This window comes from Pongo abelii, chromosome 17 (assembly GCF_028885655.2).
Source record: "Pongo abelii isolate AG06213 chromosome 17, NHGRI_mPonAbe1-v2.0_pri, whole genome shotgun sequence".
NCBI classification, from domain to species: Eukaryota; Metazoa; Chordata; class Mammalia; order Primates; family Hominidae; genus Pongo; species Pongo abelii.
This window is the reverse complement of record NC_072002.2, coordinates 61,369,609-61,396,380: the sequence shown is the minus strand read 5'-3', so window position 1 is coordinate 61,396,380 and position 26,772 is coordinate 61,369,609. Positions and strand designations below refer to the sequence as shown.

Below are 26,772 nucleotides of genomic sequence, written 5' to 3'. Positions count from 1 at the left end.
AAGATCACTTGAGGCCAGGGGTTTGAAACCAGCCTGTGCAACATAGTGAGATCCCTGTCTCTACAAAAAATAAAAAATTTAACCAGGTGTGGTGGTGCACATTTGTAGTCCCAGCTACATGGGATGCTGAGGTGGGAGGATCATTTGTGCCCAAGAATTCAAGGCTGCAATGAGCTAAATCATGCCAATGCACTCCAGCCTGGGAGAGACTCTGTCTGTCTCTAAAAAAGAAAGAAAGAAAGAAACTGGGGCCTAGCATGGTGGCTCATGCCTGTAATCCCAGCACTTTGGGAGGCCAAGGCAGGTGGAGCACTTGAGGCCAGGAGGTCGAGACCAGCCTGGACGACGTGGTGAAACCCCGTGTCTACTAAAAATAGGAAGTTAGCCGGGCATGGTGGTGCACCCCTGTAATCCCAACTACTTGGGAGGCTGAGGCATGGGAATAATAGCTTGAACCCTGGAGGTGGAGGTTACAGTGAGCCAAGGTCGGGCCACTCCTGACAGAGCAAGACCCTGCTTAAAATAATTAATTAATTAATTAATTAAAAAAGTAATGGAGCAATGCCTTCTCAATTGAGATGAACTCAGTCCCAACCTAGAGTATTAACCTCAGCCAAATCACCAATCAAGGTGAGAGAAGTTTCATAGATACTTTGTTTCCAAAACTTTACCTCCCATATATCTTTTCTCAGGTAGTTATTGGTTATGTTTCACTACAAGAGGGATATAGGGCAAGAAGGGGGAAGACATGGAGCCCAGGAAGCAGGATTTCTAACACAGGGAAGGGAGGAAGGGATTTCCCAGCAAAAAAAAAAAAAAAAAAAAAAAAAAAAAAAAAAAAAAGCTGTATACTAAGCCCAAAGAGCAATGAGTTGACACAGCAGGAGAATCTCGGAGATCCAGAAAGGATACCACCCAGTAAAAAAAAAAAAAAAAAAATCAGACTTAGAAATTACCTGATGAGCTTCCCCACGTTAAGAATTTTACAGTTCTGTTGGAAAGTCTAGGAAGGAAGTGGTATCAAATATACAGAAAAGTAAACCAGAGAAGAATGCATTGGTTAATATACGATTGAGTCTTGTCCCAAAAGTTAAATAAAATATAAAATATAACCAAAGTGCACCGTATGGCTCAGCTCTAAATAGTATTTATGCAATCAGATTAATATTAATACTGAAAATTGATTTAATGAAAATTATGATAGAATTTCTCTCCATGTTGAGAGAATGAGGGAAGGGAAGTACATACTGATGGTGGGAGGAGGCCAAGGACAGGGAGAAGTAGAAGAGAGTTCAGTGCTCATCTTCATAAAAGTGAGTCAACTATAATTGAGAATGAAAAATCAAGTTTCAGGAGTATGAACATCACTGGGCGCGGTGGCTCACGTCTGTAATCTCAGCACTTCGGGAGGCCGAGGCAGGCAGATCACCTGAGGTTGGGAGTTCGAGACCAGCCCGGCCAACGTGGAGAAACCCCGTCTCTACTAAAAATACAAAATTAGCCAGGTATGGTGGTGGGCACCTGTAGCCCCAGCTACTCAGGAGGCTGAGGCAGGAGAATCGCTTGAACCCAGGAGGACGAGGTTGTGGTGAGCCGAGATCACACCATTGCACTCTAGCCTGGGCATCAAGAGCGAAACTCTGCCTCAAAAAAAGAAAAAGAGTATAAACATGTTATTTTGAAGAAGCTGCCACAAGTCGAAGTAGTTGCTTCTGGGGAGCAGTAATTAAGTAAGGGCCAGTTGAGGTGAAGCAGGAGACTCGGTTTTTTTCAAATTTTGTTGAACTATTACAATTTTAAGTGATGTGCTGCCATTACTTTGTTAAAAATTAAAAATTGAAAATATATGTGTAAATAAATAATTTGAAACAACAAAAATAAACCAAATACAAAGAAAATATTCTGAAAATCCCAATACAGTAGATGATGTGGGTGATCACAGTGTCTTGTGGACGTGCAGTCCTCTTTATATCTAACACACTGGATCACATCCCCTCCTCCAGCTTCTCCAGATTCCTACTCAGCACAATTCCTTGCACATAGACCCCAAGAGATCAAACCATCAGTGAGCATACCTAAATACTGCTCTTAGCGCCATCTAGGGACTAAAACAAAAAACAAGGCTTGAGTTCCTGCCTTGCTTTCAAGTTCCAAGAAATTTATATTATCTGTTACATGCAAGCAACAGATACCAATATAATTAATCCAATTAAATACTAAATTTATGGCATAAATGCTATGGAGTTGTCAGACATCAGATTAGGGAGAATGTGGCTGGAGCACTGAGAGGCAACACAGAAAATGGAGAGGAAAAGCATGGAGGCAGAGGTTGGGCTTTATTGCAGTGCTTTGTAGGTCTTGTCAAGATTTGGAGGGTTTATCCCAAGTGTAATGGAAAGCCATTAAAAGGATCCCATTAAATGAGTGGCACTATTTTTAAGAAAATCACCCTGATCATTGGATGAAGGATGGACTGAAGAGAGGCAGAAACCAACGGGGAATAGCTAAGATGCTATTAACGTGGTTCCAGTGACAGGGCATGGAGGTTTAGATCAGGAGGTGGATGTGAATATATGGATTATTAAAGATACATTATAGAAGTAGAATCAGTAAGATTTGCTGATGTCTTCCTCTTGTAGAGAACAGAGGAGAGGGACTAGGAGAAAGAAGGAGCTAAGGATAACCCCCAGAATTATGATTTGAGCAATCGGATGAATGGTGGTTTCATTGGGGTGGTTCCCCCATGGGGAAAGACTGGGAAAGGTACAGGTTTTAGAGAGGACAGTTAAAAGTTAAGCATTAAGCCAGACATGAAGGCTCACGCTTGTAATCCGAGGACTTTGGGAGGCCAAGGCAGGCAGATCACTTGAGCCCAGGAGTTTGAGACCAGCCCAGGCAACATGGTGAAATTCTCTACAAAAAATACAAAATTTAACCAGGTGTGATGGTACATGCCTGTGGTTCCAGCTACTTGGGAGGTTGAGGTGGGGGAATCACCTGAGCCTGGGAGATGGAGGTTGCAGTGAGCTGAGATCACACCACTGCATTCCAGCCTGGGTGACAGAATAAGACCCTGTTGAAGAAAAGAAGGAGAAGGAGAAAAAGGAGAAGGAGAAAAGGAAAAGGAGAAGGAAGAGAAGTAGTTAGGCATTAAACAAGTTAAGATGCAAGGCATAGTGGCTCATGCCTATAATTCCAGCACTGTGGGAGGCGGAGGTGGGAGGATCACTTGAGCCTAGGAGTTCAAGACCAGCCTGGGCAACATGGCAAAACCCATCTCTACTAAATACACAGAAAAATTAGCCGGGCATGGTGGTGCATGCCTGTAGTTCCCGCTACTTGAATGGCTGAGGCAGGAGGATCCCTTGAGCAGGTTGAGACTATAGTGAGCCATGATCGCACCACTGCACTCCAGCCTGAATGACTGAGTGGAACCCTGTCTCAAACACACACACACACACACACACAATGCAGATACTTGCAACACCCCAGTAGATATGTCAAGTAATCCGTTGATCCATTGTCCTATTCATATTTTATCTTCTGGATCATTGGTCTGGGGCTTAACAAAGAAGTCCAGTTGAGGTAGGTTGGGGGAGTTTTTGGCATATAGATAGTATTAGAAGTTTGGCCAAGCACGGTGGCTCATGCTTGTAATCCCAGCACTTTGGAAGGCCAAGGCAGGCGGATCACCTGAGGTCAGGAGTTCGAGACCTGCCTGACCAACATGGAGAAACCCCATCTCTACTAAAACAAACAAATTAGCTGGGCATGGTGGCACATGCCTGTAATCCCAGCTACTCGGGAGGCTGAGGCAGGAGAATCGCTTGAAACCAGGAGGCAGAGGTTGCGGTGAGCCGAGATCACACCATTGCACTCCAGCCTGGTCAACAAGAGCAAAACTCCGTCTCAAAAAAAAAAAAAAAAAAAAGAAGAAGAAGAAGAAGAAGTCGGCCAGGCACGGTGGCTCATGCCTGTTATCCTAGCACTTTGGGAGGCTGAGGGGGGAAGATTGCCTGAGCTCAAAAGTTCGAGACCAAACTGGGCAACATGGTGAAACCCCATCTCTACTAAAAATACAAAAAATTAGCTGGGCATGGTGGCGCATAACTGTAGTCCCAGCTACTCGGGAGGCTGAGGCAGGAGAATCACTTGAACCCGGCAGATGGAGGCTGCAGTGAGCTGAGATCATGCCACTGCACTCCAGCCTGGGCGACAGAGCAAGACTCTGTCTCCAAAAAGATAAATTTTTAAAAGATAGTACTAGAAGTCATGAAAATATATGAGAACTTTTACGGCTGTGTTTTTCAAATGTAGAGTTCGTGCTTAAAGTGCAAGTTTCAAGAAATCATCCCAGAGGGTTTCTGATTCAGTGTCTTCATGAGGCCCAAGAATCTGCTCTATTAAAGGGTAACCCAAAAGATTCTGAGGCAGGTAGTTCATGCTCAGATTAAAATAGGCTTAAGTACAATCCGGAGGTGAGGAATTAGCAACAATATGTGTAGCCAACCTTTTCTAGAAGATGGAGAGAAATAAACAGAGGCTGGTAACCATAAGGGGTATGAAGCCAGAGGGTTACCTTTTTGTGTACTATTAGTTTTTAAAAGGTAGGAGATACTAGAGCTGTGGTTCATAACCTTGGCTACACACTGTAATCACCTTTTGAGCTTTCTAAAAATATTGATGCATAGGATTCATCCCAAGCCAGTAATTCTGAACCTCTAGGAATGAGATCTAGGTAGAAGTATTTTTTAACTTTAATTTTATTTTTCCTTCCCCCCGCCCCCACGTTGTTTTTATCTCCCCAGTGCCTGGCAGACAAATGTGTCCTCAATTCATGTTCATCGCTGTGGAAAGAATTGCTGGCCAGTAGCAGGTGATACAGACCACGGTAAACCACTTAATGTATTGTAGAGCTCATGTAATCTTCGTGCGAAAAAGATTACAGTCCAATTCCCTGACTTTCAGATGGAGAAACTGAAGCCCAAGAGGGGAATTAAATGCCTAAGATCTCTCGCCTTAGTAATGGCAAATCAAGATCAGAAGCCAATATTCTAACTCACTCCCAGGTCAATGTTTTCCTGTCTTTCAACAATCTAATTTTGACCACTCCCCAAATCCATTCACCCAATCAAGATCCAGCGTCTAATAACACCTCCCCCTCGATACCTCATTTCCTCAATCAGGAACCGACCCTGCCGTCCCTTTCATCCGACCCGTTGTCACCCCCAAACCCGCCTGTGTCTCATTTATTTTTCCCTCCATCACGGCTGCGAGCCCAGCCCGGGATTTAACATCACCGGCTGAGCGCCTCTCACCGCGTTTGCGCTGCTCTAGTAGCGGACTCTGTCGCCATAGCAACCGGAGACTCGGAATCGTCCTGCAGCAACAGTAGGAGAGGGGTTCTTGGTATAGTCATTTCTTATATATGCGTTCCTTACCGCTTCCCGTGCCTGATGCGTGAATTTGAGGGTCTGGTAGGAAAGCTCCATCAGACACTGTGCTAGGACCCTAGAGAAGGGAGAAAAGGAGTCAGTTACTGGGCTGACCGGTCGGTCTAAGGAACCTGACTCTTAACCAGCCCGCCCCTTTCCGGATTGGCTAGAGCCTAGACACGCCCGCCAATCGCTGGCCACAGAAGGATTCTTTAACATGCCAATCAATGTTAGACCATGCATGTTTAATCCAGAGTGTTTGCCTGACACTGGTCAATGAAGAGATCGAAGAGGGAAGATTGTTACAGCATGGGGCGGGCTTTGCAATTGTTTTGGTTTTCTTAATTCGTTTATAAAATACAAGCTGACCCAGGGTCATACACCATAATATTTGTCCTTGATTTCAGCAGTTGTTCAGGCCTTTGCGACCCAATGCTTCTATACCCAAGACTATATTTTGACGTCCCGTCTTCTCCCTGGATTAGGGTAAAGGTTTGGAAATCTATTCTGCTTTTCTTTGAAATTCTCTGTGCATGGTCTATCTAGACTGGGCGAATCTGCTGAGGACACTTTGGTTGTCAAGAGCCTTCTGGGATGCAAACTGTGCATCATCAAACTTCCCCTTCTCCTCCAATTCCTTTCACATCAGACCTGTTCTCATTAGACGTGGAAAAACATGGACGTGTTTTCCTCTGCTCTATTTTCTTCATGTGTTAACTAGTCTGTTTCTTCAATGTCTTTCTCTTCTGTCTCTCTTGCTGTGAATCCTATTCCAAATTATCCCTTCATCATTATCTTCAGTCTTCTTCATCCATTTCTCCCTTCAGGATACAAAAATATTCAAGTCTCCTCAATCTACAAAAAAAAAAGTTCTCATAAGTGTTGAACTGAATCACCTCTCTCCCATTCAGGGCAAGCTTTCTGAAAGGACTAGCTATCCTCTTCCTCATTTCCTCACCTTCCACCCATTTCTCAACACATTCTGCTCCTGCTCCTTTGAAGCAGTTCCTGCCAGAGTCGTCAATAACTTCCTAATTGGGAAATCCGATTACAGATTATTTAATATTCTTTATCTTATTCCAACTTGGCACCATGTGAAATTGTTGACCACTTTCTAATTAATAATCATAACTGTAATTTATTAAACATCTACAGCACCAATGTACTATGTGATTTACTTGGCCATCTAATATAATCCTAACACAACATGGAGAAGTTATTAATGCCCCAATTTACAGTTATGCAAACAGGCCCAAAAAGCCAAATTATTAAGTAGTTCTAGATAGAGTTAGGATGCAAACCTGTTTCCTGACTGAAGCCAGTGCTCTTTTCACTATGCCTTGCTTCCACCCTTCCTGTCCAGTCTCACCTCTAATTCCCACCTGGATACAGGCAACCCCACTCTAACACAAGCGAACTGCTTACAATGCTTTTGAATGACTAATAAGTAGTTTACTTGGCTTGGAGGACCACTCTCACCCCTGCTGCATAAGAAAAGTCTATATTACCTGCTAAGACAGCTCAAATATCACCTTCTAGGATAACTCAATGGCGTTTTCTCCTAACAATCACTATACTTACCCTAGGCGAAGCTTAGGCAGCGAACAAATTAGTTCCTGATTCCACAACATAGTTTTCATACTGCACTTATCACATTGTTTTGCTGACATATGGTTTTCAAAAAGTTAAAAATGTGATTCTTTGATATGAATGAACACCTGTCAATGATTTTGCCTAACTCATTAATGAGGGAGCCAATAAGATGGTAAAGCTGGTTTAAAGAGCATTATAAGGAACTGAATATTTACAGACATTTTTAGAAAACAATGTTAGTATAGTGTCCCTTAGCATCTACTGGAAACTGGTTCTATGGTTCCCACTGATACCAAAATTGGGGATGCTTATGTTCCTTATAAGAAATGTCATGCTACTTGCATATAAGTACGCACATCATCCTGTATACTTTATTTATTTATTTAGTTAGTTAGTTTTTGAGACAGAGTCTTGCTCTGTTGCCCAGGCTGGAGTGCAGTGGCACGATCTTGGTTCACTGCAACCTCCACCTCCCAGGTTCAGGCAATTCTCTGCCTCAGTCTCCTGAGTAGCTGGGATTACAAGCGCATGCCACCACGCCCAGCTAATTTCCATATACTTTATTTTTTATTTTTATTTATTTATTTATTTATTTATTTTGAGACGAAGTCTCACTGTGTTGCTCAGCCTGGAGTGCAGTGGCGTGATCTCGGCTCATTGCAACCTCTGCCTTCCTACTTCAAGCAATTCTCCTCCCTCAGCCTCCTGAGTAGCTGGGATTACAGGCACCCACCACCACATCCAGCTAATTGTTGTATTTTTAGTACATATGGGGTTTCACCATGTTGGCCAGGCTGGTCTCGACCTCCTGACCTCAAGTGATCCACCCCCTTGGCCTCCCAAAGTGCTGGGATTACAGATGTGAACCACTGCTCCCAACCCATCTCGTATACTTGAAAACATCTCTAGATTACTATAATACCTAATACAATGTAAATTCTGTGTTAATACTCATTATACTGCATTTTTTATTTGTATTAATTTTTATTGTTGTACTATTTATTCTTAATATTTTCAATTCTTAGTTGTTTGAATCCCCAGATGCCAAACCCATGGATACAGAGGGCCAACTTTATAAGACTGCTAGGTTAGATACAAAACTTGTTTATGTCTTACAAGGCAACGAAACTATAACCTTTGAAATTGTCTTTTCTAAGGGACACAAATCTGTTAGTTAACATTTTGCTACAGAAATGTTTTCAAAGAGCTTCTTCCTCTGGCCATATCAAGTAACTGGTACTGGACTAGACCTGCTACTCTAAACAACTAGAAAACTAGACCACTACACAACAAACTAGACAAGATAAGTGAGAAATAGTTTTCGCAAATAAGACAATAGGCATCACAGAACTGAGATACAAGAGGGAAGAAAAACAATTAAGGTGAGCCTACAATCATGCTAGATCTCTGTGTGGAAGTCCTTTTTGGACTTTAGTACAGAAGAAGGAACAAAAATAGAGCATGTTAGCTTCACTAAGTTGACAGGTAGAAGTTTGGGGATGCTAAATCAGGTTAAACTTGCGGGACAAATTGTTAACAGAAAGGAGTCCTGATACAGACCCCAAAAGAGGGTTCTTAAATCTTGCACAAGGAAGAATTCAGGGTGACTCCATAAAGTGAAAGCAAGTTTATCAGGAAAGTAAAGGAATGGCTACTCCATAGGCAGGGCAGCCCTGATGGCTGCTGGTTGCCCATTTTTTGGTTATTTCTTGATGATATACTAAACAGGGGGTGGATTATTCATGCCTCCCCTTTTTAGACCATATCGGGTAACTTCCTAACATTGTCATGGCATTTGTAAACTGTCATGGTGCTGGTGGGAGTGTAGCAGTGAGGATGACCAAAGGTCACTCTCATCACCATCTTGGTTTTGGTGGATTTTGGCCAGCTTCTTTACTGCAACCTGTTTCATCAGCAAGGTCTTTATGTCCTGTATCTTGTGCTGACCTCCTATCTCATCCTGTGACTTAGAATGCCTCAACCTTCTGAGAATGCAGCCCAGCAGGTCTCAGCCTCATTTTACCCAGCTCCTATTCAAGACTGAGTTGCTGTAGTTCAAATGCCTGACAAAATTACTGGAAAAGAATGAGTACACAGAAAAAAAATTCTAGAAATTTGTATAGGAGTCTCCTTGGGTCTTTGGATGGATTCTAACTTGTGTGTGCCAAGGATGAGAGTCTATGAGACCATACACATCAAAAAACGCAGAAAGAACAACTTCCAGAGTGCTGCAAGTAGAAAAATTACCATTACTCACACAGGCCTGAGAGAAATTCACAGTTGGAGTAGTCAGAGTACTACTCCAAACCCTGTTGGCCAAACCCTCACAAGGTTTAAAACAAACCTCAAAAGGATAGAGTTGATCTGCAAGTAACTTATCTGCCTGACAAAATAAAACCCAGCATTCTTTAAAGGAAGAAAACAAAGTTTAGGTACTCAACAACATCTTATTCACAATATCCAACATCCAACCAAAATTGCTAGATATGCAAAAAAAAAAAAATTACAAAAGCAGAATAATGTGACCAATGAACAGGAGAAAAATAAATCATTAGAAACATATCCAGGAATTACAGAGATGATTGAATAGCAGACAAGGACTTTAAAATAACTACTATTGTAGTCAAGAAAGGAAAACTATAAGCATAATGAGGAGACAGATAGAAGATATTATAATAGAACAAAATGAACTTTTGTTTGTTTATTTGTTTGTTTGAGATGGAGTCTTGCTCTTGTCGCCAGGCTGGAGTCTGGAGTGCAGTGGTGCAATCTCAGCTCACTGCAACCTCCGCCTCCAAGGTTTAAGTGATTCCCCTGCCTCAGCCTCCCAAGTAGCTGGGATTACAGGCACGCACCACCACGCCCGGCTAATTTTTGTATTTTAGTAGAGACAGGGTTTCTCCATGTTGGCCAAGATGGTCTCAATCTCCTGACCTCGTGATCCGCCCGCCTCGGCCTCCCAAAGTGTTGGGATTACAGGCGTGAGCCACCGCGCCTGACCCAAAATGAACTTCTGAAATTAAAAATTTACTGGATGAGCTTAACAGCTGATTAGAATTGCAGAAAAAGGATCAGTGAACTTGGTAATGTAACAGCAGAAACTATCCAAGATGAAACATATGGAGAACAAAAGGCTGTATTAGATATGAGTTCTAAATTTCTTTTCAAAGAATTAATATGTCAGTATGTTCAATTATTTGCCTTCTACTTTTAAACTTAACTTCCTCATAAAGCAACCTTTTTCGATTACTTACTCCACCCTGACTCATACCGATTATCTGCTACCTGCTCTGCTCTGACTCCCGCCAAAGCACTCACCCTTTAATTTAAATTAGCCAATCGGAATTAGTTTAGCCTGTGCCCTCTGACCCTAGCCGGTAGGGAACGACACAGCAGCAGGCGCACTCCTTCCCCTCCCCTGTCCAAGTGTGCGCTCACCATTGCTCCATCTGTAAGGGTAGGCACCCTTCTATAGAAGTAACTTGCCTTGCTGAGAATTAAAAAGAAAATTTTGTATTCGAGGGCTATTCCTTTTGCCACACCGAAACTTTACGTGTTAACAACTGGAAAACAAGAATAAACAGAGCCTTTTTAGGATAATATTAGGCATTCTAATGTGTGCAAAATTGACTCTAAAATGGAAGAAAGCAGCACTTTTTTTGAAGAAATTATTTACACACCTATAGTCCCAACTACTCAACAGGAGTGAGACCTTGTCTCAAAAAAGAGAAACAAAATTATACTATTTGGTGGATACGAAAATAGAGCTCAAGCCTACCATTTGTTTCTCAAGGCACATTATTTTTATTTTTATTTTTTGCTTTTCCTCCCCACTCCTCCCCACCTCCAAGGCACATTATTTTTTAAAGTATTGAAAAAATATAATCCAATTTTAGTTGGAGAAAACCAATTATTCCACTTATTCTTTCTGTGACAGCAAGGATGTTTTGTAAGGTGATTTCTGAATGGGTTTTTGTTTGTTTGTTTTTTGTTTTTTGAGATGGAGTCTGGCTATGTTGCCCAGGTTGGAATGCAGTGGCATGATCTCGGCTCAGTGCAACCCCCACCTCCTGGGATCAAGCGATTCCCCCGCCTCAGCAGCCTCCCCACCCCTACCCCCAGTAGCTGGGATTACAGGTGCTTGCCACCACACCTGACTAATTTTTGTATTTTTATTAGAGATGGGGTTTCACCACGTTGGCCAGGCTGGTTTCAAACTCCTCACCTCAGGTAATCTACCCGCCTTGGCATCCCAAAATGCTGGGATTCTGAGTGTTTTTTAATCATAAGTTTTTTTGTTTGTTTGCTTTTGGAGACAAGGTCTTGTTCTCTCAGGCTGGTGTGCAGTGGCACCATCATAATAGCTCACTGCAGCCTGGAACTCCTGGGTTCAAGTGATCCTCCCACCTCAGCCTCCCAACTATCTGGGACTATAGGGGTATGCCACCATACACGGGTAATTTTTAAATTTTTCTGTAGAGCAGGAGTCCAGCTATGTTAGCCAGGCTGGTCTCAAACTCCTGGCCTCAAGTGATTGTCCCAACTCGGCCTCCCAAAATGCTGGGATTATGTCTAGTCATAAGCTTTTTGTTTTATTAACTCTCTTCAAATCATACATTAATTCATCAAACCCTTTCTCTCCTCGTCCCCTCCCTACCTTGGAATTCTGTCTTCATAGCCTCATTTATGTCAAACTGTCTTCAGCAGAGCTTCTCTAGGCATGCAAGATTGAGAGGGAGTTTTCAAGGATAACAAGAAATGTGCCTGCCTAACTGCAAACCTTGTGACAGTCAACTACAAGCCATCTCTGAATATATATTGTTAAAACTCCATTTTTTTATGTTTCTAAAAAATGTATCCTGTCATTCTTTAAACACTGTCAACTCTGTCAAAGAGAGAGCGTTCTAATCACACAGACATTCTGTGTTGGTATATATCCTCTCCGCCAAAGATTGTTGGAATGTAAGACTAAAGAGCTTTTATTGGATCTTATCCACAGAGTGAAATCTGGTTTTTGCCCCATCACTGTGTTATTTTCTAATTTACCCTGAATGGTGTCACAATGTTGGCTCTGTCTTCCCAACTTCATCTCTACTGCAGTCCTATTACCGGCCTTCCTGTAGCCCCACATAACAGTTCAGAGCTCTGCTCTGGAGTCATACAGGCCAGGGCTGGAATCTTGCCCCATCACTAACTCCTAATTTTAGGAAAGGTATCGGACCTGTTCAAACCTTGTTTCTTCATATGTAAAATGGGAACGGTAATAATCTCTCATAATGTGGTAGGGATTAAATAAGACAAGGAGTGGAAAGGACTGCCTTACTCAAGTTTCCTTGATTTAGAGATTGTTTGCTTTTTTTGTCTTTAAGAGAATGAATAATCAATAAAACAAAGAGACTTAGCTCTGTTAGTTTTAAAAATGAAGGGGGTGTATTTTACTGGAAGGATAGTAGGGTAACCTATGTCATTAAGCCAAGGAAACATTGAGCAACAAGGTTCAGAAAGGGCAGAGACCAGTGTAGCTTCAGGGGCCTCAGCAGCTGTTCCCTTCACTCAAAAGTGTCCTGCCATTAGTATGACTCATCTTCAAACTTCTTTAGCCTACACATCAATCGGCTCAAACTTGCAAGGAAAAGAATGCTGTCTCTGACTAAAGGATGGACTTTTCTCTCAATCAGTGTTGCTTTCAAATCAAATCAATTGTGGCTAGCATGCAGGATCTCAGATATGAATAGGTCTGCAGGGCCTATAAGAAGGAAAACAAAGTTGACATGCACCCCAAAAAGTATGTGATTCCAGTGCTTGGAAATGCCTGGCACACGATGAATACTTTATGGGTTTTGGCTATTAGTGTTGTGAATGTTGATAGAATACCCTGTAAGTTTCAGCCTCCATACATTTGATTCTGCCATATTTTACCACTGAGATGACATCCCTTCTCTTTTTGAATGAAAATAAACCATTCTTTTCTTTCTTTTTTTTTTTTTAATTGTGAGACACAGTCTCATTCTGCCGCCCAGGCTGGAGTGCAGCGGCACAATCTCGGTTCACTGCAACCTCCGCCTCCCGGGTTCAACAATTCTCCTGCTTCAGCCTCCCAAGGCACTACAGGTGCACGCCACCACACTCAGCTAATTTTTGTCTTTTTATTAGAGACGGGGTTCCACCATGTTGGCCAGGATGGTTTTGATCTCCTGACCTTGTGATCTGCCTGCCTCGGCCTCCCAAAGTGCTGGGATTACAGGCGTGAACCACCATGCCTAGCCTCATTTCTTCATTTATTCTGAAAATACTTATTTCATACTTGATGTGAGTCAAACAATGGGGATAGAATAGACAATAAAGTCCCTGCCTTCATTGAACTTATATGCTAGTAAAGGACTGGGGGTGCAGGAATTGATCATACCCATAATACATGAATTAATATAATTTGAGGTAGTGACATGTTCCATAAAGAAAATCAAGCAGTTTGAGAGGATAGATAATGATACTGGAGGAAGGATAGTGACACTAAGTGAACCAGGGATAAAGGGAGTTGAAATAAGGGACTGCAGAATGTGATAAGGCATTTGATTCTTATCTTTAGAGTAATGTAAACCCATTGAAAGGTTTTGAATAGGAGGGTGGTGACATCTAATTTATATTTATAAAATATTATCATGGATGTTATATGGAATGAGAGAGAAAGCAAGGAGATAAGATAGATGGCTAATGCAAGTTATCCAGGTCAAATGGTGGCAGTAGCAGTGGAAGTATTGAAGAACAATCAGAGTTAGGATATATTTTGTGTTTATTTTGTTATAAAATATCTTAAGCATACAAGTGCAGAGAATAATACATTGATATATTCACCTTCCAGATCTATCAAATCCTAACATTTTGCCATATTTGCTTCAGATCCTTTCTTTTTTTAAAGAAAGAAAACTGTGTAACTATAGTGGAATCCCCAAAATAGCCTTTACAGATCCTATTCCCATCCTCCAGAGGTACCAGCTGTCCTGGTTTTGATAGTCACCATTCACATGTAAGGTTTTGAATTTTTATCACATATGTATATATCCATGAATATATAGCATTTATGTTTTTTGAAACATGTATATAAAGAGTAGATAGCTTTTCCCAACTTGACCTTTTCATTTAACATTGTTTTTGAGATTTGTCCATGTTTTTACATGTAGCTCTAGTTTATTCATTTTTTTCTTATTCTACACAAAGCATTTTTTTTTAATTTTTTGAGACAGAGTCTTGCTCTGTCACCCAGGAGTGCAGTGGCACAAACATGGCTCACTGCAGCCTCAACTTTCCAGGCTCAAGTGATCCTCCCACCTCAGCCTCCCAATTAGCTGGGACTACAGGTGTTGACCACCATGCACAGCTAATTTTTGTATGAAGGGAGGTCTCCCTGTGTTGCCCCAGCTGGTTTCTAACTCCCGGGCTCAAGTGATCCTCCTGCCTCGGCTTCCCAGAGTGCTAGGATTACAGGTGCAAGTCACAGAGCCTGGCCCACATAGTATTCTTTTGCAGGAATATATCACAGTATCTACTGTTATGTTGATGGACAGGTTCGGTTTTCATTTTTTCACAATTACAAACAGTGATGCAATAAATATCCTTGTACATGTCTCCTAGTGCACATGTACATGTATAAGAGTTTCTCTAGGTCAGTGCTTCCTAAACTTTTTCAGGTCATAGAACTCAGATATGATAAAATTTGTGTGTTACATTGGTAAGCTGGAGGGAATTTAGAAGCATCTATATATGCGGCTTGGTGAAAAGGATCACACAAACATTGATACATTATTATTAACTAAAGCCCATACTTTGTTCAGATTTCTTTAGTTTATACCTAGTATTCTTTTCTGTTTCAGGATCCCAGCCAGGATACCATATAACATTTAGCTATTAAAAAATAAAAATAAATAGAAAATAATAATAATAAAAATTTTAAAAAACAAAAAACATTTAGCTATTACGTCTCCTTAGTCTCCTCTAGGCTGTGACAGTTTCTCTGACTTTGTTTTTGATGACCTTTATATTTTTAGGAGTACTGGACAGGTATTTTGTAGAATGCCTCTCAACTGAAATTTGTCTATGTTTTTCTCATGAAAAACTGGCGTTATGTGATTTAGGAAGATCACAGAGGTAAAGCACCATTCTCATCAGACCATATCAAGAGTTCATACTCTTATAGTGGTTTCTCACACCTCATCAGAACCTGGAAAGTGATGAAAAACTGCCTCATGACAGCCTTCCTGATAGAGAGGTGAGTGAAAAACAGATTTTTAGCATTTCCTCACAAACCTCCCACATTGGTTTATGGTCACTTAATCTTGTTTTCTGGCATACCTAGTAATTTTTTTTTTTTTTTTTTTTGAGAAGTTTTGCTCTGTTGCCCAGGCTGGAGTGCAATGGCATGATCTCGTCTCACTGCAACCTCCGCCTCCCGGGTTCAAGCGAATCTCCTGCCTAAGCCTCCTGAGTAACTGGGATTACAGGCACCCGCCACCACACCCAGCTAATTTTTTAAATATTTTTAGTAGAGATGGGGTTTCACCATGTTGGCCAGGCTGGTCTCGAACTCCTCACCTCAAGTGATCGATCCACCCACCTCAGCCTCCCAAAGTGCTGGGATTACAGGCATAAGTCACCACGTCTGGCCCATAAATTTGGATATGTAGTATTTTCATCATCATTCAGGTAAATAGTTTTAAAATTTTCATGGTGATTTCTCTTTTGACCCCTAGATTATTTATTTATTTGAGATGGAATCTCGCTATGTTGCCCAAGCTGGTCTCAAACTTATGGGCTCAATCGATCTCCCCACCTGAGCCTCTTGAATAGCTGAGAATACAGGTGCATACCACCATGCCCAGCACCCCCAGGTTATGTAGAAAAGTATTTCTTAATTTTTAAATATAAAAAGTAAGATTTTCTGGTTATTATTCATTATTCACTTCTAGCTTAATTGTGCACAGACCATACTCTGTATGATTTCAGTTCTTTAAAATTTATGGGCACTTGCTCTATTGTCAGAGTATGTTCAACTTTTACAAATAGTCCATGTGCGCTTGAAATAATGCATTTGTGAACATTAATATATAAATTGGGTTATGTTTGTTAATCATGTTATTTCAAAAATCTACATCTTTAATGATGTTTTGTTTGATTTTGGGGCTCAGTTACTGAGATAGGTATGGTAAAATGTTCCACCATAGAAAAGTGGATTTTGTCTGTTTCTCACTGTGGTTCTGTATGATACACTGAGGCCATATTATTAGGTGCATACAAACTTGAAATTGTTATATTTTACTGGTAAATTTAAGTCACTCAAGGAAGTCTTAACTATGGCATCCTCAACAGATATTTATAGTTCATTTATAGTTCCTACTGGTCCAGAGGGTCTTTTTTTTTTAATTTTGAGATGGAGTCTTGCTCTTTTGCCCAGGCTGGAAGGCAGTGGTGCGATCTCAGCTCACTGCAACTTCTGCCTCCCAGGTTCAAGCGATTCTCCTGCCTCAGCCTCCTGAGTAGCTGGGACTACAGGCACACACCACCATGCCTGGCTAATTTTTGTATTTTTAGTAGAGATGGGGTTTCACCATGTTGGTCAGGCTGGCCTCGAACACCTGACTTTGTGGTCAGCCTGCCTTGGCCTCCCAAAGTGCTGGGATTATAGGTGTGAGCCACCATGCCTGGCCTCTTTTTTTTCTTTTTCAATGTAAATTTATTTAAATACATAAACCTATCCTGTTGCAGTGGCACATGCCTGTAGTATGAGCTACTCTGGAGGCTGAGGTGGAAGTCTTGCTCGAGCTCAGGAGTTCGAGTCCAGCCTGGACAATATAGTCCATTTAGCCTTCGAAGGCTCCAGAAAAGATATTTTTGCTGCCCCAAAGAGGTTGTGGCACCTCCTTAAAATACCTGTGCTGGCTGGGCCACTTTGTCAGCAGCTTCCTCAGGAAAACATGGCTGCAGAGCTCACTTCCTGTTGGGCTTCCTGTGCCTCGGTCTCTCCTCCTAGCTGACTCAGGAAGTCAGTGGGTGTTGCGGCCCTAAGTAGTCTTCTAGCATGTGTTCTGGTTACTAATTATCTTAAACTGTGTGCAATACGCTATTAAATCTATACATTGAGTTCTTAAACCTATTAATTCTAGAGTTTCTATTAGGTTATTTTTTTCAAGCATGCACATGTGTAAGCATGTTCTTATTGCAGTCTTTTTCTGGTTGCTCTGGTAGGTTTCCTTTTGTTTGATATTTCTGTTAGTTCTGACTCAAAATGTTTGTTTCCATGTATAGTCTGCTAATTTTTGACTAAATACTGGTCATTTTTTGAGCAAATTATTTATATTTTGACATTTAGCCACATATCTACAACTATCTGATCTTTGACAAACCTGACAAAAACAAGCAATAGGGAAAGGATTCCCTATTTAATAAATGGTGTTGGGAAAACTGGCTAGCCATATGTAGAAAGCTGAAACTGGATCCCTTCCTTACACCTTATACAAAAATTAATTCAAGATGGATTAAAGACTTAAATGTTAGACCTAAAACCATAAAAACCCTAGAAGTCTAAAACACCAAAAGCAATGGCAACAAAAGCCAAAATTGACAAATGGGATCTAATTAAACTAAAGAGCTTCTGCACAGCAAAAGAAGCTACCATCAGAGTGAACAGGCAACCTACACAATGGGAGAAAATTTTTGCAACCTACTCATCTGACAAAGGGCTAATATCCAGAATCTACAATGAACACCAACAAATCTACAAGAAAAAAACAAACAACCCCATCAAAAAGTGGGCGAAGGATATGAACAGACACTTCTCAAAAGAAGACATTTATGCAGTCAAAAAAAACATGAAAAAATGCTCATCATCACTGGCCATCAGAGAAATGCAAATCAAAACCACAATGAGATACCATCTCACACCAGTTAGAATGGTGATCATTAAAAAGTCAGGAAACAACAGGTACTGGAGAGGATGTGGAGAATGGAGAGAGAGGAACACTTTTCCACTGTTGGTGGGACTGTAAACTAGTTCAACCATTGTGGAAGACAGTGTGGCGATTCCTCAAGGATCTAGAACTAGAAACACCATTTGACCCAGCCATCCCATTACTGGGTATATACCCAAAGGATTATAAATCATGCTGCTATAAAGACACATGCACACATATGTTTATAGCAGCACTATTCACAATAGCAAAGACTTGGAACCAACCTAAATGTCCAACAATGACAGACTGGATTAAGAAAATGTGGCACATATACACCATGGAATACTATGCAGCCATAAAAAATGATGAGTTCATGCCCTTTGTAGGGACATGGATGAAACTGGAAACCATCATTCTCAGCAAACTATTGCAAGGACAAAAAACCAAACACCGCATGTTCTCACTCATAGGTGGGAATTGAACAATGAGAACACATGGACACAAGAAGGGGAACATCACACACCGGGGATGGGGACTGTTGTGGGGTGGGGGGAGGGGGGAGGGATAACATTAGGAGATATACCTAATGCTAAATGACGAGTTAATGGGTGCAGCACACCAACGTGGCACATGTATACATATGTAACAAACCTGCACGTTGTGCACATGTACCCTAAAACTTCAAGTATAATAATAATAAAATTAAAAAAAAATAAGTTGAGATCTTACTAAAGGTCTAAAAAAAAAAAAGTTCTGTATCTTGATAAGAATTTTTCTATATGGATTGAAGTGTTTACTTCAGATATAAGGATTTAACTATATTTAAATATATATTATATATTAAATTATATATATTAAATATTAAATTTATATAATATATAATACAACATATTAAATTCTATATTATATATTAAATTATATATTATATATTAAATTATAAATCTTATACAGATGACCATTCTGCTATGCTTTCGAAGTTTATGTTTCAACTTTTTATTATTTATTTATTTTTGAGATGGAGTTTCACTTTTGTTGCCCAGGCTGGAATATGTATTATATATATAATATATAATATACTTATATATATAATATATTATATATATAATATATTATATATAAATATATATAAAATATATATAAATTATATATATATTATATATTACATGATATAATATATTATATATTATATATATATTATATATAATATATTATATATTATTTTATATATATTATATAATATATATATTATATATTAATGCTTTCGAAGTTTATGTTTCGAAGTTCATGCTTTCGAAGTTTATGTTTCGAACTATGCTTTCGAAGTTTATGTTTCAACTTTTTATTATTTATTTATTTTTGAGATGGAGTTTCAATTGTTGCCCAGGCTGGAATGCAATGGCATGATCTCCACTCACTATAAACTCTGCCTCCTGGGTTCAAGAGATTCTCCTGCTTCAGCCTCCCAAGTTGCTATGATTACAGGCATATGCCACCACACCTGGCTCATTTTATTTCTTTAGTGGATAGAGATGGGGTTTCACCACGTTGGTCAGGCTGGTCTCGAACTCCCGACCTCAGGTGATCCACCCACCTCATCCTCCCGAAGTGCTGGGAATATAGGCGTGAGCCACCGCGCCCAGCCTCAACTTTTTATTTTTATTTTTTAATTATTTGGTTTTTTTTTAAAGGCTAGTCAAGTGATGCAGTGAAAGTGGAGAAGAAACAAATTTGTGATTAAGGTTTTCAGAATAAAAAGTTGAGGCCGGGAGCAGCGGCTCACGCCAGTAATCCTAGCAATTTGGGAGGCCGAGGCGGGAGGATCATTTAAATCCAGGAGTTTGAAACTCCTGGGCAACATGGTGAAACCCTGTCTCTACAAAAGATACAAAAATTAGCTGGGAGTGGTGGTGTGCCCGTGGTCTCAGCTACTTGGGAGGCTGAGGTACGAAGATTGCTTGAGCTGGGAGGTGAAGGTTGCAGTGAGCTGTGATCATGCCACTGCACTCTAGCCTGGGCGACAGAGTGAGACCCTGTCTCAAAAAAAAAAAAAAGAAAGTGAGGAAAATAAATTTTTTAATTCCTTGTTCAGTTTCCTTGATATTAGTTTTGGTAAAGTCTAAGACTAAGACAGTATTGGCAAAGTGTGTAGGAGTTAGGAAATGTGATATAAATAGATACATGCTTAGCAAAAGAAGAAAAGTGGCTTGGAAAACATCTGGGAGGCCTGAGCACTGTTATAGGGAGAGAGGAAGTAATCAGTGGGAAGGAAAAGAGAGATATTAAAATCAGTAAAGTCTAATGGGTTCAGAGACAGATGTGAAAGGATTAAGAAGACAGGTGCTTGGAACTAAACTCAATGTTACATGGTTGGTCCAACCAGGTTGGAATACTCTTTTCTACAATTACTAGGATATATCATATGGTTCTTAATTATGTTTCTTAATGAAGTGCTTTTTTTTTTGGTATGTGTTTATCAGCTGTTTAGATTCAAAATCAGCTTAGTCAGCTGTTCAGATACAAAAAATTTACCATCTTTCACTTTATAAGTTTACAGAGTACACCATATACCTGATCTATCAGATCAGGTATCTCATCCTGAGATAGGTGTAGTCATTTTTCTTTTCCAGGTTAGAAAAATTAAGTTGAGACTTTGCTAAAGTTACAGAGCTAGTAAATGGAAAAGCTACTCCTGAGATTTTTGACTTCATGTATTAAAATCTTATGACACTTTATGCCAGGCGCAGTAGCTCATGCCTGTAATCCTAGCACTTTGGGAGGCCAAAGCAGGTGGATCACGAGGTCAGGAGTTCAAGACTAGCCTGGCCGAGATGGTGAAATCCCATCTCTACTAAAAATACAAAAATCAGCTGGGCGTTGTGGCGGGTGCCTGTAATCCTAGCTATTTGGGAGGCTGAGGCAGAGAATTGCTGAAATTCGGGGGGCAGAGTTTGCAGTGGGCTGAGATCATGCCACTGCACTCCAGACTGGGCAACAGAGTGAGACTCCGTCCCAAAAAGCAAAAACAGAAACAAAAAACAAACAAACAAAAAAACTTAGGACACTTTAATCACAGTACTTAAAATGAATCTTCTAATTTGGAGCCATTTTAAGAGGGTGGCCTAGCCAGGTAATTGCCTGGAGGTTCAATCCATAAAGAGCACTAAAACATTTTATCATTGGAAATATAATAAAGAAAAAGGATATATTTAATAGAATTCCTCTGGTAGAAGAGTTCAGCATGTGGCTGGAACTGGTACTTTGATATGTGGTCTTTTGTGAGTGATAAGTTTACTGCACCTCCCTCCTTCTCCACTCCCCTTTAAGGGTATACTACATTACTATGTTATAAGGAAGTTGGATTCAAGTAAGTGCAGGGATTTCTTTTTAATGAGGATATATAAATCTAGACCAGAGCAGAAATGATCACAACAGTGAAGAAAGACATGCCCTTTCTACCCTTTACCACTCAGCCATTCCTTTGAACACATATTGAATGATTGTTGGGGAGTATAGATTAGAAAAAATGCCAAATTAATAATCTGGTCTGGTGAGACAAAGTAGCACCCTATTTCAGAATTCTTTCTATTGCAACTAATAGAAATCTCAACTCAAACAATCTAAAACCTTACAAGAAAGGCATTGGTTCAAGAAAACTGGCCAGTACAGAGGCAGGGTGAGTATCAAAGTCAATGCTGAGATTTTGTGTGCGTGTGATTTTTCTGCTCACAAGAAGGGTTGGTTCTCAGGTTGGCTCTTCACTATAGCAAAATGGCGAGTGTTCCACATGCCAGAAAGTCTTATCTCTAATCACTGAATAAATGTCCTAGGCTTCCCTCTGATTAGCCTACCTTAGGGCATGGGTCCACACTTGATCTACTTGGCAAAGCCTATAAATGCTCAGTACTAATCAGATTTATATGCCCAGCTGTGATCTAATACTGTGGCCAGAACGACATAACAGTCCTTAATGACTCAGGCCAGTCTAGGGCAGCACCTAGAACTATTTGCAGTCAAACCTACCCAACCCATCCAGGAGCTGCTACACATTGAGGAAGGGGCAGAATGAATGCTGGGAAGCAACTACAACGAACACTGCACGTAAGTTTCAGCGGGGCTTTGCTTTGCTTCTCTTACTGTTTTGTGTTTATGTTGGTCCCCTTTATGGGTGTAAGCTCCTCTGTGGCAGGACTGTATTGTACTTTATTCGTCCATTCCCTGAAAACTCCTCCAACAGTGGCATTCACTTAACGCCTACTAAACAATGTTAAATTCTACTGAGGTGTAAATCAAGGTCTACAGAGAATAAATCAAGAGTAAGAATAAGCCAAGCTAAGATCACAAAGTTAATGGTGGAGAGACAGATTTAGAACCTGGACATTGTTCATTCATTCCTTTATTCATTAAACAAATACAAGGCCAACTATTTGTTAGGCATTTATCAGCCATTATAGTCTAGTGGGTTTACAATTTTTTAACATAAAATTTAAAAATAATTATTTTTATTTTTTGAGACAGTCTCACTCTGTTGCCCAGGCTGGAGTGCAATGGTGCGATCGCAGCTCACTGCAACCTCCGCCTCCTGAGTTCAAGCAATTCTCCTGTCTCAGCCTCCCGAGTAGCTGGGATTACAGGCATGTGCCACCACACCCGGCTAATTTTTTTTTTTTGAGATGGAGTTTCGCTTTTGTTGCCCAGGCTGGAGTGCAATGGCGCTATCTCTGCTCCCTGCAACCTCCGCCTCCCGCGTTCAAACGATTCTCCTGCCTTAGCCTCCCCAGCAGCTGGGATTACAGGCATGCGCCACCACTCCTGGCTAATTTTGTATTTTTAGTGGAGACGAGGTTTCTCCATGTTGGTCAGGCTGGCCTCCAACTCCCAACCTCAGGTGATCCGCCCGCCTCTGCCTCCCAATGTGCTGGAGGCACAGCTCCTGGCCTAATTTTTGTATTTTTAGTAGAGACGGGGTTTCACCATGTTGGCCTGGCTGGTCTGGAACTCCCGACCTCAAGTGATCCACTTGCCTCGGCTTCCTAAAGTGCTGGGATTACAGGCATGAGCCACTGCACCTGGCCAAAACAATATGTGTGTGTGTGTTGTGTATATATATACAACACACACACACATATATATACACACATATATATCAAATAAACAATTACTCAAATACCTACATAATTACCATGGAGACATCTCAGGAAGAAAAAGTTCGGGGTCCTAGGAGAGGTCATAACAGGGAATTTGAATTAAAATGTGGGATGTGGGCGAGGGATGGTCTTTCTGAGGAAGTGACACTTAAAGTGAAACCTGAAGGATGAACAGGAGTTAGGAACAAAGAAGAGAGTGGGAAATTATTCTTGGTTCAAGTATCAACATTTAGAGGCCTTAAAACTTGGGGGAAGGCCGGGTGCAGTGGCTCACGCCTGTAATCTCAGTACTTTGGGAGGCCGAGGCGGGCGGATCACCTGAGGTCCGGAGTTCGAGACCAGCCTGACCAACATGGAGAAACCCCGTTTCTACCAAAAATACAATCGCAGCTACTCGGGAGGCGGAGGTAGGAGAATCGCTTGAACCCGGGAAGCAGACATTTCGGGGAGCCGAGATCGTGCCATTGCACTCCAGCCTGGGCAACAAGAGCAAAACTCCGTCTCAAAAAAACAAAACTTGCGGGGTGCGGGGGCAGGGTAGTGGAAGGAAGACCTGGAAGTGCAGTGCGGATGAAACGAGGGGTAGTGGGAAGAGGCAGTAGGTAGGAGGCTGATTAAACAGGGCCTTAAAAGTTACATTGTTTTAAAGACCTTTCGTGTGTGGGTTCCACCCAATTCTTCAAGGAAATTGAACCCTGGACACCGTCCAGCGATTTTTTTGACCATCTTGACTCAGCATCTTCCTTCATCCTTTATCAGCACGTTACGGGGGGGCCATCAAGCTTCTTTCTATCTACTTACTCTGCCTTGGCGTTTGACTCCTTCCTAGCTATCAGATTTCCCCGACTTTTTAGCATGGCCCTTCTGAGCGCTCTTATTTCACTTCTCCCCCCCCCAACCCCACCCCCTAACTCTCCCAACTCTGCAGTCCGTGACCTTCAGGTGCCCTTCAAAGTCAGAAAAACTCGGCAAGGTTGGTACTTGCAGGACATTAGCAATTCAAAGAGGTGTCACACAACCTCACCATTAGATGGGAACAATAGCTTACCCAACACCCATATTTAGATTATTCCGCCACAACTACTCTGGGGGATGGTATTATTTGCGGCGGCTTTCTCCGTCCATAGCCACCGCGTGAAGGGCACCGTAAGAATCTTCCCGAATGCTCCTGTCACGCGTCCCGGCCGCCTCTTCTTCCTCCCCGCCACTTCCCCAGGCCAGGCCCGCGGATAACGCCTCAGTTGCGACCCAGCTCTAGGCAGTCCGCAGGGGCCTCCGCCGGGGAGGGAAGGCACGACCTGGGGCCGAGCGGGGCCAGGCCGCGGGGCAGCACGCCGGGGCAGGAGCGGGCGCGCGCTGTCGCCGGGCGGACGGAAGGCGCGGGCGGAAGGCGGTCGCGCGGGTGAGCAGGGGGCACCGCTAGGGGCGGGGCTTCGGCGCGTCGGGGGCGGGGCTCCCGCGCCGTTCACGTGACGAGCCCGGCTGTAGCGGCGGCGGCCGCGGCGTCTTAAGCGGCGCCCAGTGCAGGATGGTGCTGGAGGCGGCGGCGGCCGTGGTGGCGGCGGTGTCGTTGGCGGCAGCGGGAGTGGGTGCGGCGGCAGCGGCGGCGGCGCCCGCGGGTGGTATAAAATGGCGGATTTCGAAGAGTTGAGGGTAAGCGGGGGCGCGGGAGTGGAGAGCGGAGGCCGCGGGGGAGGGGATGGGAGAGGAGGTGGGGAAACCGCAACGTCGCCGGCCGCCGCCTGCTCGTGCCTCCGGGGCCGGTTGGCGGAGCCCTGAGCCCCAGCCCGCGGACGAACGGGCGCCGAGGGCGCGGGGGAGGGGAGCGGGCCGGCTGAGGGCACGCGGGCGGCGCGGGGGCGGCGGGACTGGGCCGCGGCGAGCCGGCCCCTGAATGCTGCCCGTGGTCCGCACACCTGGCGCGGGGGGCCGGGGCGCCCTCCGAGAGGGGCACATGGGGACCCGACATCCCAGTTCGCAGTGAGGGCCGAGGTGGGAAGCAACGTTTGATCTCGCACCTTCACCGGGGTGTACGTGTCTGTGGCGATTCACAAGTCTGCATGCTACTCACTTGGTGAAGGACTGTTTTCTGAAAGCTGAAGTTGCGTTTAGGAATCTCTCCTCTTCTTATGGCTGATGCTACCGTTTAGTCAGGTCTGTCACGAGAAAAGGCCCCTTCTCCCACCCTTGCCTCCTAACATCTTCGAGAGGAGCCTAGTGTTTGGTGATCCCTGACTTCAATAATCCGCCTTAAACCTCGATATTTTCTTAGTGCTTTAGTGAGAAATCTGCAAAGTCTATGTTGTGAGGTTTATGCACCCCTTTTACTCTTGAGGAAAAATATTTTTTTCTTAGCCTTAAAACAAGATCATAACTTTATTGTTGATACCTTTGTATAGCAGAGGTCTGGAATAGGGCTGTGATGGGGGTAGAACAGAAAAGACTTTTTCCCCCCAGACTGATAACCTTTAAAGTCCTAAGTGTGACGAATGAGATGGATTTGTGTGTATTGCTGAATTACTGGCGACATAAATGAGATGTTTACAGACAGAAACCCTGATTTAAAAAAAGAAAAAAGTATCTTAAGGTAGAGATGAGTGTAAACTTGAAATTAAATTTACTGCAACTCGTTTGTGTAACACTTATGATGTTAGGATTTCTTTTTCAAATAAGGAAGAGGAATCCGGTAAAAGGTCCAGTTTTGTATATTTATTGTTTTCCGCAAGAGATGGGATGGGGGAAGGATGTTGGCTGGTTACCTGCTTAGTGGACATGAGCAAAAGAACGTATGCTCTGCTCTAAACGGAGATTGTTGGAGTTTGCACAGTGCCTGCCATATTCCCTCCTGCTGTTTCAAAAATAATTAAGTTCCCAGTAAACACATATTAATACGTATTATGCCCCATATTAGTTTATGCAGAGAACCATGATTGTAGGTAAAGGGTGTTCATACTTGATAAGTTTAAGGGTTTTAGTGGCTCAGAGCCCCAGCTGTAGAGCTTTTAACACCTGTGGAGCTTTTCAAACAACGAACCCGGAGCCTCACCTCTGTAAATTCATGCGTTAGATTTAGGATGGGTTGAGAAGACTGAACTCTGAAGTTATATTTATTTTTACATGCCATCTAGTTTTAATTTTTGTGTGGTAACAGATGTATACAAGTTCTCTAAGTTTTTTTTTTTTTGGTTAATGAAAACTTTCCAGGATTTTTATTAGACTCTTGTGAATGTTTTTGGCCAAAGCTTAATGTAAAGCGAAGAATTTACTCGCTCTTATAGAGCAGAGTAAAAGCCGTCAGTGTTCAGATTGGAGTGCAACCAGCAACTGGAAAGTGATAGCAACCAAAGAAGCTTTTTTTCTCTTCCTTTCTGCCTTCCTCTCTCTCTCTCTCTTTTGTTTTGTGGATCAGCTTCATCCTCTCTTCCTGTAAATCAGCTGTCTTTACTTCTTGCATTTGTTAGAAGATGGCCCCTCTCCCACAATTCATATGACGTTCCCAACAGAGACTAACTGGGGAGAATTTTCAGAGGAGGGAGGGGTACAGGCTGGGCACATGCAGTAAGCATCATCTGCTTTTCTTTGCCTTAACTGCTCTGTGCAGACCCGTGTTACCCTACACTTGAACTGTACCCCGCCCCTACACCCCATTACAGACAGTAA

At 42.3% G+C, this 26,772-nt stretch overlaps 2 protein-coding genes across 14 annotated transcripts in view; one reads left to right on the top strand and one right to left on the bottom strand.

Annotated features, from left to right (window-relative positions):
- KATNAL2 (katanin catalytic subunit A1 like 2) overlaps window positions 1–24,556 on the bottom strand; it is a 495,511-nt gene extending 470,955 nt beyond the window's left edge. For 4 of the 5 annotated variants that reach the window (XM_054537847.2, XM_024236163.3, XM_054537848.2 and 1 more), the window contains exons 1-3: window positions 24,161–24,556; window positions 6,087–6,290; window positions 5,442–5,511 (exon numbers count right to left, since the gene is read on the bottom strand). In XM_054537847.2, coding sequence (XP_054393822.1) covers window positions 5,442–5,511; window positions 6,087–6,145 — 129 coding nt within the window. In that variant the 5' untranslated portion in view covers window positions 6,146–6,290; window positions 24,161–24,556. Of the gene's footprint in view, window positions 1–5,318; window positions 5,512–6,086; window positions 6,291–24,160 lie in introns of those variants that run through there. The other variant, XM_054537850.2, reaches the window with a different exon arrangement.
- A 19-nt stretch (window positions 24,557–24,575) lies between these two features.
- PIAS2 (protein inhibitor of activated STAT 2) overlaps window positions 24,576–26,772 on the top strand; it is a 109,650-nt gene continuing 107,453 nt past the window's right edge. For 4 of the 9 annotated variants that reach the window (XM_054537845.2, XM_024236153.3, XM_024236152.3 and 1 more), the window contains exon 1: window positions 24,590–24,765. In XM_054537845.2, coding sequence (XP_054393820.1) covers window positions 24,742–24,765 — 24 coding nt within the window. In that variant the 5' untranslated portion in view covers window positions 24,590–24,741. Of the gene's footprint in view, window positions 24,766–24,979; window positions 25,267–26,772 lie in introns of those variants that run through there. The other 5 variants (XM_063716884.1, XM_063716886.1, XM_063716885.1 and 2 more) reach the window with 3 other exon arrangements.